General features: G+C 33.8%; 1 protein-coding gene across 5 annotated transcripts in view; it reads right to left on the bottom strand.

Moving 5' to 3' along the window:
* Smchd1 (structural maintenance of chromosomes flexible hinge domain containing 1) overlaps positions 1–12012 on the bottom strand; it is a 151290-nt gene that overhangs the window by 78133 nt on the left and 61145 nt on the right. For all 5 annotated transcript variants that reach the window (XR_009228878.1, XR_009228879.1, XM_046467441.2 and 2 more), the window contains 3 exons: positions 10056–10133; positions 9571–9690; positions 5785–5929 (listed from right to left, as the gene is read on the bottom strand). Coding sequence is in view for 3 of the 5 variants with exons in the window: in XM_046467441.2 (XP_046323397.1) it covers positions 5785–5929; positions 9571–9690; positions 10056–10133 (343 nt within the window). In the remaining 2 variants the exon portion in view is untranslated. The remainder of the gene's footprint in view (positions 1–5784; positions 5930–9570; positions 9691–10055; positions 10134–12012) is intronic.

The following is a 12012-nucleotide window of genomic DNA, read 5'->3' as shown; positions in this document are numbered from 1 at the left end:
AATTTAAGGATCTTAATTGACTTTATATTTGATTGTAGGTAGGCAACACCTTCATTCTATTTGTTTCATTCCAACAAAATAAGTGTTCCAATAAGCACAGCAGAGGAGGCTGATTTTGTAGACAAGGAATAAAGCAAGCAGAAACAAAAATAAAAGGCAAGTTACTTTCCCTGTAGGAAAAGGATAAGAAGACAGAATGATGGAGAAATAACTAGTTAACATCAGATTATTTCCTGTTACTTTTTTTGTGTGAGGATTATGATCAAAGGAACTTCATTATCATGCCAATTTAAACAGGCTTGCATGGGAAATGTGGATGGTAGTCTCTCTAATCCTAGTTTCTCAGAAATTTAGATCACTTGTTGACTGGGACTTTAAGATGAATAACTCCATTTTGATATTTAGCTTGGATTGTTGGGGCCTACAGCAGAACCCTAGTCCAAAACTCTGATTCCCATGATTTATATTTAACAATAAGCCTTGTTTGAAGAAAAAAAAAAAAAAAAAAAAAAAAGTAAAAGTGCCATACAAGATAATAACTCTCTAGGAAAGGTTAGCATGTTAAACACATCTATTTTCATTGTCTCTTAAAATCTCACTAATATTGAAAGCAAAGGATTTCTTTTATTTATTATTAAAAGCAAACATAAGGAAAAGGTAGAAAAAAAAAAAAAACAAGGACACCAAATCTTCTTCTTCTTCTTTTTTGAGTACCAAGGAATGAACCCAGGGGTACTTAACACTGAGCCACATTCTAGACCTTTTTATTTTGAGATCAGATCTCACTAAGTTACAGACTTGGCTTTGAACTCACAATCCTACTGCCTCAGTCCCCCAAGCCTCTGGGATTACGGTCTTGTGCCAACATGCACGGCTAAGGACAGCAAATCTTATTTGCTAAAACATAGGATAGACAAGGGGAATTAATTTCCAGGTACCACTCAGGAACTGGTAGTACTAGGAGTCTTTAGAAGCTGGAGTAAAGGATAACATTAAAGAGTGAAGGCTGGGGGTGTGGCTAAGTGGTAGAGTGCTTGCCTAGCATGTGTGAGGCACTGGGTTCGACTATCAGCACCACATAAATATAAATAAATACCAAAAAAAAAACACACAAAAAAACATTCATCCACAACTTAAAAAAAGAAAAGAAAAGAAAGTCATGAAAGTTTAGATCCTAAATTTCCCCTCTCCACCTCTGGCAGATGACTGGAAGACTGCTCTTTGAAAAGGTTAAAATCAAAGATTGATAAACTAGGAGCAGCAGATTAACTGAAGGAGAGAAAAAGGAATGGAAAGGATAATTCTAAATGAATGCATGTAGATTCTGAAAACCCCCCATTTATCCAATTCCCACTCTAGCTCTGTTCTTTGACTGGCTTGGAATTACAGAGATCAAAGATTTTTCTTTAAGGAAACTACCCAGCCCAAGGGGTGAAAAAAGACCTAAAGACTCACAACCAGGTTCTTCCTTATTCCCAACAAAGTTCCCCAGACAGATAATCCCATAGTGGAGCTACCAGTTCAATAACTTCTACTTCCAGATTCATCCATCCTCATTTCAATTCTCTATTTATTAGGCTGGGGATGTGGTTCAATGGTAGATCGCTTGCCTGACATATATGAGGCATTGTGTTCAATCCTCAGTGTGGCAAAAAACAAATAAAAAAGAATTACTTATTTACAAGCAGATGGTCAATGACTACCATATATCTGAAGAAAAGAGAGTAGGAAAAAAAAATAAAAAGCAACTAACTTGGGGAAAACAGTATCTGTATAGATAAAAAATCTACCATTTACTTATGAGTGAAAAAACATTACATTCATAAAACAAGAATAGGCTCTTTAAAATAACATTCAGAAAACCAGGACAAATTCTTGGAAATCAAAAAGAAAAATTCTCAATGGAAAGGGTATACAGATAAGTTGAGAAAATCCGTCAGAAAATACAAATATAAAATGATTGACAAAATTAAGAAAATCAGAGAGTCGTCCCAGAAGGTCCAATATTCAATAAATGAGGATCCTACAAAGAGAAAACAGGATGACAGATGATCAGAATAAAGTACTTAAAAAAAAAGTAAGAGACCTATAAAAAGACAAATCACTGTAAAATTTCACAGTGAATGAAACTGAGAATGAAAAGTAGATTTTATAAGCTTTGAGAGAGAAAGAACAGGAAACATGTAAAAGGAACAAAAATACGTTTAAATTTATCAGGGATGCTATCAAGTAAAAATGAATCAAGTATAATGCTTTTATAATTCTGATGGAAAAAGTTTCTGACTTGTAATTTAATCAATCATATCAGGATAAAAGAAAAACATTTCACAGAAGAATTTTTACTTCACATGAACCCTTTCCTCAGGAAACCAAGGAAGGATGTGCTTCAGCAAATACAAAGGGGCATGAGGTGTTTTTTTTTTAAATATTGGAGATCCATGAAAGGATCTAAATGCTAAATAAAATATAACTAATATAGTTTCACAACTCTGGAGTATTTCTTTAAGCACCAACAACCATCTCCTTGAAACGTAATGAAAGAAGATAATGTCCCACTTTCCATTAGTCTGGGAGAATATGGGATGAATTTCAACTGTTTTGTGACTCCAAATTGCAAATCCTACCTCATGTCATAAAGATGCCACAAATTTTAACAATTTTCTCTTGAAAGCATGAATGTAATGGGTTGTATTCCTCTTAAGAGTAAAATTCATCTAATACATCTAATCCCATACATCTAATCCCAGCTCCATGAGAGGCTAAGGCAGGAAGATCAGTAGTTCAAAGCCCGCCTGTGCAGCTCAGTCAGATCCTGTCTCAAAAGACCTTTACTCGCATGGATGAATACCTAGGTACCACCAACAAAGGGCAGGTGGGGTGGGTAAGATTTCTTTGTATTCACAAATCTGATTTTTTTTTTTTTTTTTGGTGGTGGTTGTTGTTTTTGGTAGCAGAGATTGAATTAGAGGTGCTTAACCTCAGGCCGCATCCCCAGCAACTATTTTAATTTAATTTTGAGACAAGTGTCTCACTAGGTTGCTTACAGTCTTACTAAGTTGCTGACTGGCTTTGAACCTGCAATCCTTCTGTCTCAGCCACTCCCCTTCATCCCCCTAGCTGCTGGGATTATAGCAATGTGCCACCAAACTGGGCTACAAATCTCTTCAGCTTGGCTGCTTTGGTCACATGCTGGTTTAATGTTATGTATATAACTTTTTTCTTTCTCTTCTACCTTTGTTAAGAAGTTTTCTAGGTTAGGAAAAGGTTTTTTTGGTTTAATTATTTCCCAAACACAGAAGACAGACAAAGGAAGTCCCCTGGATGAAAATGGAAGAAGAGTACAGAAAGAAAACTGTCAAAGCATAGAAACATTTACTCCAGACTAGTCCTTATCACATGCTCAAAGGGAACCGTCTCCAAGGATATGAAGCCAATGGACTATCTGTGTACCTAAAATGTACTTCCCTCTCCCCTCCCAGTTCTGGGGATTGAATCCAGAGGTACTTCTTTTTTTATTATTATTATTATTATTATTATTGACAGAATCTTGCTAAGTTACTGAGGTTGTCCTTGAGCTTGCAATCCTCCTCACTCAAGTCTCCTGGGTTGCTGAGACTACAGGTGTGTGTCCCAAGCCTGGCTACATCTAAATATTTTGAAAAGAAACTAGACAATTGTAAAAGACAATTTCAGAGTTTATGGTTTAATCTGTAATAAGCTTAGGAAACAACAACAACAAAAAAGTACAGTAACAACACAGTAGTAACACTGACTAGAATTTATATTACTATTATATAGTAAATACTAAATATTGATCAAACCAGAATATAACTTCACTAAAGAAAGAGGAAACAAGAGAGATACTTATTTTAAAGGAGGTGACAATAAGACAGTATGTCCTAATCTTCCATAGCCATTAAGTAGAGATAACACCTAAAACTGAAGAATCAAGGACCAATATAAAATTTACTTAGAAATACGGTAATAATCAGAAGAATCAAGCAAGAAAGCTGAAAGAGGTTCTCTGAGAAGTAAATCATGGTTAAAGTAGAAAGGGAGGGGAGACCTTTGGGGTTTTTTCCCCCCTCAGTACTGGGAAAATACTGACTGGGTTTTTAATTTTAATTTTGATACAAGGTCTTGCTAAATTGCCCAGGCTGGCCTTGAACTTGTGATTCTCCTGCCTCAGCCTTTTGAATCCTTAGGATTGTAGACATGTGCCACCATGCCCATTGACTTATTGACTTAACTTGATTCTTTAAGGCATATACATGAATAATTTATTTAAAAAATTAAATAACTCTGAAAACAAGGAACCCACCCATTTAATAGTCATCCTCTCTTGAAGATAAATTCACACTATCATGTCACCAAGACATTTTTAAATGTCCAAAATCTTAACTATCACTATGTGTGTATATATGAGGAAGACTTCATAAATAAGAGTATCCTACCATAGATAAAGTGAAGTTATAAAAGACAAGAGGTATAGATGAATGCATTAATATTATCATTTGTGGGCTGTGGTTGTGGCTTGGTGGTACAGTGCTTGCCTAGCATGTGTGAGGCACTGGGTTCAATCCTTAGCACAACATAAAAATAAATAAAATATTGTGTCCATCTACAACTAAAAAAAAAAAAATCTTTTAAAGATGTTTTAAATATTATTCATTTGTAATTAGATACCTTTACTGTTTTATTATTTAAAAATACATGTTTATTGAAATCTTCCAGTGCTATTTAATATTCAAATGAATATAATATGTCAAAAAGACAAAAAAAATGACCTTTTGCAACTTGAAGGAACATAAAACAACAAAAAATTCATTCTGATTTTCTTTTATAAGTAGATATTGCTTTTCAAGAATTTCACCAAGGCATATTCTAGATATAGCTCTATTTCACTAGTGTATGAGCTTCTGGAAGGCAAATGTCCTTTTTATTCATTTCTATTATTTTAGCTACCAGGTACCTAGAATATAATACATGTTCAAATAACTAAAAGTGAAACGTTCCACCACAAGGGGAAAAATACATAGAGACAATAAAAGGAAGTATACATGAAAAGATGGCACAGGCCTGGGGTTGTAAGCTTAGAGGTAGAGTACTTGCCTAGCATGCATAAGGCTTTATTTAGGTTTGAGCCCTAGCATCATAAAAATAAAACAAGAAATGGGTACAAAAAGAGAATTTTGGCAGCTAATGCAAAAATAAATAATTGATATTATTATTATTATGTTTTATAAATAAACAACTGCTTAGAATCACAAGTTATCCTCTTAAGACTCTTTTTTCAGGAATTTCTTACTAAGCATCTCAAAAAAAGGTAATAGGAAATAATGAACATATTCAATGACATCAAGTGACATACTATTAAGAGCTATTTTTTTGATATAGGGCAATTATATCATTCAAAAGGGCTATTAAGTACAGGCAAATTTTAAGGAGGGACAGGAAATATCAATTTCACTGCTTAAAACACCAAAATAAATTACAATCCCATCAAGTGTGAACGGCATAACTTCTAAATAAACAAGAACTAAAAAAAATTGCCAGGAAGACATATCATACTTGCAAAAGGAAATGGATTAAGATCTAAATTTATATATGACATTGCAGTCTCAGAAGAGAGTTTGGGCCAAATAAGTCACCAAACGTCAGAAAATTCACCAAACATTTTAAATGACAACATTGAAATTAACCTCACAGAAATAATTTAAGCTTAGAAAAAGAATGAATGGTTAGCAAATATAAAAAGACGAATAAATCAACATTTCAAATTACCTTGCTTCAAGAACTGGCTGAATATCAGTTATTAGTTGGCTGGTATGACCAAATTCATCCTGAAATTCCAAAGGGATGTTGAATGGAACTCCAACACGAAAAGGAGGATCCAGAAGACCAAAAGAAAATTTCTCTGGCTTGCCCTCTTTAACAAAAATAAAGATTAAAAAAGAAAGAAAGAAGGTAAATTCATAGATCAGAGAATTCACTAGAGGTAAGAAACAGACATTCATATATGGGAAGTTAGACTATGACAAAGATGGCATTTTAAATCTGTGTAAATTTTAACTACTATTAACAATCCATATGGGAAAGTAAAATTAGAACTTTGTCACACAACATATATAAAAGTAAAAGTAGAGGTAGAAATAGATGTTTATCTCAGAAACTAGAATATGATGAAGAATGTTTTTAAGTTTAATCCCAAGAAAAAATTTCTAAGGCAAAACACAATATACTGAACAGCTATAAAAGGATTTGATGAGTTTAACAGAGAAGCTGATTATGAGAGACTATTTGTAAAGCATGCAATGAAGAATTAAAATTCAGAATACATTTAAAATCTCCTATAAATCAGCTATTCTCTCTCTCTCTCTTTTTTTTCCCTGTGCTGGGGACCTAACCTAGGGCCTCATGGTAAACTTGTGTTCTACCACTGATACCTTAACACAGCTATTCTAAAAGCGTGGTCTCTAGTAGTTTTCACCATTCCTAGGATACATTAGAAATGCAAATGCTACAGCCTACCACCAAACATGTTGAAGCAAAAACTGGGGGTGAGGGCACAACATAATGTTTTAATAAGCACTCTAAGTGGTTCAGATACAAACTCATATGTGAGAATCACAGCTCTAAACTATTAAAATGGGCAATGCAAATAAATAAGCTTTCAGGTGATATACAATGTCCAATAAAGGCTAGAAGAGGTACACAAACTCAAAATTAGAGAAATCAGGGCTGGGGTTGTAGTTCAGTGGCAAAGCGTTTTGACAAGTAGCATGTGTGAGGTGCTAGGTTCGATCCTTAGCACCACATAAAAGTAAAAAAAAATAAAGGCATTTTGTCCATCTACAACTACAAAAAGAAAAAAAAAATTAGAGAAATCACCTGACCCCCCAATTTGTCTAAATAAATACATAGGGATTTGACAAATAAGTAGGTGGGAAAAAAATTCTTATCATCTGTTGATTGGTGCGATCTACATAGCCTTTTGAGAATTTGTTGTACCTAGAGAAATTCTAGCGTATGTACATAAAACAGAATAACTTTTATAGCCAAAAAACTGGAAACAACCTAAATGGATCATCAATAGGAAACTGCTAAAACTACAGGAAATCTATACTTTAAAATATGTTTCACTGTATTAAAAGAACATAGTATATTTCTATGTACAAAAAATAAATGATCTTTTAAAAAAAAGAAAATTCTGCTAGTGATCCTTCTAATTAAAGAAAACAAGGTGATCACAGGCTCTTAAATCAGTCCTGTCCAAAACCCCTTAATGACACTTTGGACTTGTTTGTTTTGGGTAGAGGGGCACTAGGGATCAAATCCTGGGTACTTCACCACAGAGCTAAATCCCCAGGCGTTTCTTATTTTTTTTGAGACAGGGTCTCACAAAGTTGCTGAGGCTGGGCTTGAACTCATGATCTTCCTGTCTGAGGCTTGCAAATCATTGGGATTATAAACATATACCACTGCACACGGCTTAGACTTTTTTTTTTTAAGGGAACTAAATTTACAAAAACATCACATAAGAAAAAAGATAATAGTGGGTTGGGATTGTGGCTCAGTGGCAGAGCATTAGCCTCACACATGTGAGGCACTGGGTTCCATCCTCAGCACCACATAAAAATAAAATAAACAAAATAAAGATATTGTGTCCATGTATAACTAAAAAAAAAATTTTTTTAAAGACAACAGTAATGAAATTTGAAAGCTGAAGAACATATGGGCAAATGTAACTGTCTCACAAGAAAAATCTAAGAAAATAAATTTCTCAGATGACAATAAAGTTGAGACTCAATTGAAGTCACACTCCAGGACACCCAAAAGTCTTAGAAATGGTTGTATAAATCTGTTGTGAAATTGGAATAAATTTGGAAGATTTGTTGAAGTCTACTGAAGACACAGTATCTCAAATGCCCCATCTCTAAAAGTAAGGGCCAAATATTTTCCTCATCCCTGGCAAAAGATGATTTGTTCCCTGAAGAAGGAAAAGGGCAAGTCTAAGGAATGAGGGACAAAGCGCTAATAAAAGTGTCATAGTTAATAGAAAAATCAACTGAAAGATTATTTATTAAATTTGAGATACCCCTGCCAACAGTCTTCTGCACTTGGCTCCCAAAATGCTAGCAACCAGATTGTTACTTTCCCAGGAAGAAGCTGGAAGGTTCCACTCTGAGGAAACTGACCAGAGAGAAGACCTAAAAATCCTTATAATTTCCCCCAACAAAATACATGTTTCCTAAATACCCCATTCTTAAATGTGAGCAAATGACTAATTATATAAAAGAGCATTTCATATAACAGAGCAAACAGGCAAAAAGCAACATGGAGAAAACAAGTATTAAAGACAAGTTATACTCTGTGTATGTATAATTTGCCAAAATACATTCTATTATTATGAATAACTAAAAAGAATAAAAATAAAAAAGACTGGGGCTGGGATGGTGGCTCAGTGTAGAGCACTTGCCTCACATGTGAGGCACTGGGTTCAATTCTCAGCGTGGCATATAAATAAATGAATAAAATAAAGGTCCATCAACAACTACAGAATTAAAAATAAATAAATAAATAAGATTAAAGAAAAGTTCCTAATGTTATTGATAGCTTCAGAGAAGTAATAAAAGTAGTGAATCCATCAAATAGTAAGAGAATGCTTGGAAAAAGAGATAACCAGATAATAAGGAAAGTTAGAAACTAAAAAATAACAGCAAAGAAAAAACTCAATTAAAAGTGTAGAATATCAGGGGTGGGGTTGTGGCTCAGTGGTAGAGTGCTTGCCTGGCATGTGTGGGGCACTGGGTTTGATTCTCAGTACCACATACAAATAAATAAAATAAAGGTCCATCAACAATTTAAAAAAAAAGTGTAAAATATCAAGGCAATCTCAAATAAAGTAGAAAAATAAAACCAAGAGATGAAAAATTCAAAAAAAGAAAATTAGTATATCTGCCAGGCGATTCACCATCTTAATATTAGATTTTTTTGGGGGGGGTGGTAGGTACTGGGGATTGAGCTAAGGGGCAGTCAGCCACTGAGCCACATCCCCAGCCCTAATCTGTATTTTGTTTAGAGTTAGGGTCTCAATGAGTTGCTTAGTGCCTTGCTGTTGCTGAGGCTGCCTTTGAACTTGAGATCCTTCTGTCTCAGCCTCCTGAGCCACAGGGATTACAAGTGTGCACAATATTAGATATTATAGAAAGAAAGGAGAGTAGGAAATCAAATAGTTTAAGAAAAATCCCTAGAAAATAAAACAGGAGTTTCATGACTAAAAGGGATATGAGGAATATAGCAAGTGGATGAAAACAAATTCATATCAAGTCATACATTTATTCCTCAAATACCTAAGGTCATGCAAAAGGTCACAAGTCAAAACAGCTTTACATTTTATCAGTAAAAATTCAAAGTAAAAAACAAATGACATTTTTAAAATTAAAAATATGATAAGTAGAATTATAAAACCATTTAAAAATCAAGATGGCTACTCAACTGTCCAACAACTTTTATTTGATTATCTTATCTTCCCTTGATTTAAAAATTACATATTAGTGTTTTCCTTACCTTTAACAGAGAATTTAATTGCTTTAGATGGTAGTGGTCTTCCTGCATAGGTATCTGCATTACTTTCATTAAGTACAACTTGCAATTTCAATGTGTAATTTCCCAACTTTTGAATATTTTCTGAATAAGAAGAAATTAAAAATCTAGTCAACATAATACATAACTGTAACTATATCTACCTACACACACACACACACACATTTTTCCTTTTAAGACAAGACTTCGCCATGTTGCCTAGGCTAGTCTCAAACTAAAGTGATCCTAAAGTGATCCTCCCACCTCATCCTCCAGAGTAGCTGTCACCACAGGTGTGTGCCATCACAGCTAGTATCCTCCCCTTCCACCCTCAGTGGCACTAGAGATTAAACTCAGGGCCTTACACATGCTAGACAAAAAAAAAAGTGTAAAATATCAAGGCAATCTTGATACTGAGCTACATTCTTAGTGCCTGATACATATTTTTAACATTCGGAATAAGAACTCACCCATTTTTTTAAACCAGTAAGGCCATTTTCCTCCATGTTGACTAATATGAGAAATGATTTCTTTATTTCCACTTGAAGCTTAATAAAAGAAAAAAAATATTGTCTTGAGAAATTGAGAATATGAGATATCACAAAAACATCAAATGCAGTTATCTCTACTTGAAGTACATTTTATGTTTATTTATTTTTAAAATTTATTTATTTTTTATTCCAATTTGTTATATATGACAGTAGAATGCCTTAAAGTAGATTTTAAAAATGATTCTGGAGCTTCAAAAGACCTCACACAATGCAAGGGAACATTCATTTAGCTCATTAATATCTTTATTTCAAATCTTTAATTTATTTTGTATAATATTTTATTTCATTTGTAAATAAAATTGACTGGTACAAAGAAAACAACTTTCCTTAAAAATTTTTCTCCAAAATTAAAATGGCATAGTTTATTGATAAAACTTATCTCTAAGATCTATTATTCAGAGAAAAAAGCAAGGAAAATGTATTGCTAAGAATTATAAAAGAAAAGCAGAAAAGCTAGGCCAAAAACAAATAAAATGGCTTATATGAAGAGAAAAGAGGAAAACAGAATAGAGTGGTGACATGATTCTCTGAAATAGTCCTTGTTACTTCTTGTCCATTTTGGAATTAGATAAAAAAGATTGGGAATGTAGTTCCAAAGTAGAGATACCCTGGACTCTATTCCCAGTACTGAGGGGAAAAATTAAAATAAGGCAGTTTATAAACAAAATCAAACTGTGCATGAAGTAGGTGACATGACTACATGAATTCAGAATGCCTTTTTTCTTTTTTTTGACTATTTACAAAGAAAAATATTTTAAGGAAAAAGAAATCAAATTTAATTCAATAGTCTTTAAGGGACTGGGGTTGTGGCTCAGCAGGAGACTGCTTGGCTAGCACATGCGAGACACTGGGTTCAATCCTCAGCACCACATAAAAATAAATAAAATAAAGGTATTGTGTCCAACAACAATTAAAAAAATATTTAAAACCAACCAAACAAAAAAAGAATCAAGATGTTGGAGCCATGAATATAAGTTCCAGGGTAGAGCTCAGTGGTAGCTCCTAGCCCTTATTATTTTTTAATATTGAGACATGTTTCTCTCGCTTCAGCCGCTGCAGTAGATGGGATTATAGGCTTGAGCCACTGTGCCTGGTCTAATTCTGCTTTGGAATATTCAATATTAAAAACTTTACATAAATTCCAAAATGAACAATAAATAACAAGGATTATTTTAGAGAAGTCATACCAACCCTCTATTCTGTTTTCTTCCTCCCTCTTTAGTTAGTCATTTATTAGTTTTTGGATTAGCTTTTCTGTTTTTCTTTTATAATTCTAAGCAATATATAGGCCTTACAATGCCAAGGCCTAGGTTTAATCCCTAATACTGGGGTAAAAGAAAAAAAAAACTCAAAAAGATTTTCAACCTAAAAGAAGGGAAATACAAGTATAAAAGAAAAGTAGTTAAGTAAAAACCTAAAATATCAGTATGTATTTAGTTTTTCTTTTCTTTTTTTAGAAACAGTCATTTCAAGCTATCAATTGAAAAAGCAAGAAGCCATTTCATACCACCATTCCCAATTGAAAGGAACTATGAGTAGAGGCTAAACTGGGGCGAGGGTCAAGCACATATATAAGATTATTCTAGGATATTTTAAGCCAGGAAACATGAAAACTTATATCAAAGACTAAAAGGATCATATTGAGTGTCCACAAGTCAACATGAAGGTATAATGCGGAGAGCAGTGACTTGAATCATCTCTGACTGCCTCATAGCTGCATTTGTATTGGGAACTTCCTGTGCAAATGTGCAGATCAAGATTTCCCAGTTGCTATGGTGACACCCAGTAAGGTCACAGAGTTATATCAGTCTGGACCTTGAGTTCAGACACCAGCTCCCAGGGATAGAGAATTCTGAGCATAATAAGATAACCCTAA

Source organism: Marmota monax, unplaced genomic scaffold (assembly GCF_021218885.2).
Source record: "Marmota monax isolate L192 unplaced genomic scaffold, Marmota_monax_Labrador192_F-V1.1 WCK01_AAM20220418_F8-fsc00103, whole genome shotgun sequence".
In the NCBI taxonomy this organism is placed as follows: Eukaryota; Metazoa; Chordata; class Mammalia; order Rodentia; family Sciuridae; genus Marmota; species Marmota monax.
This window is presented reverse-complemented; position numbering and strand designations above follow the sequence as displayed.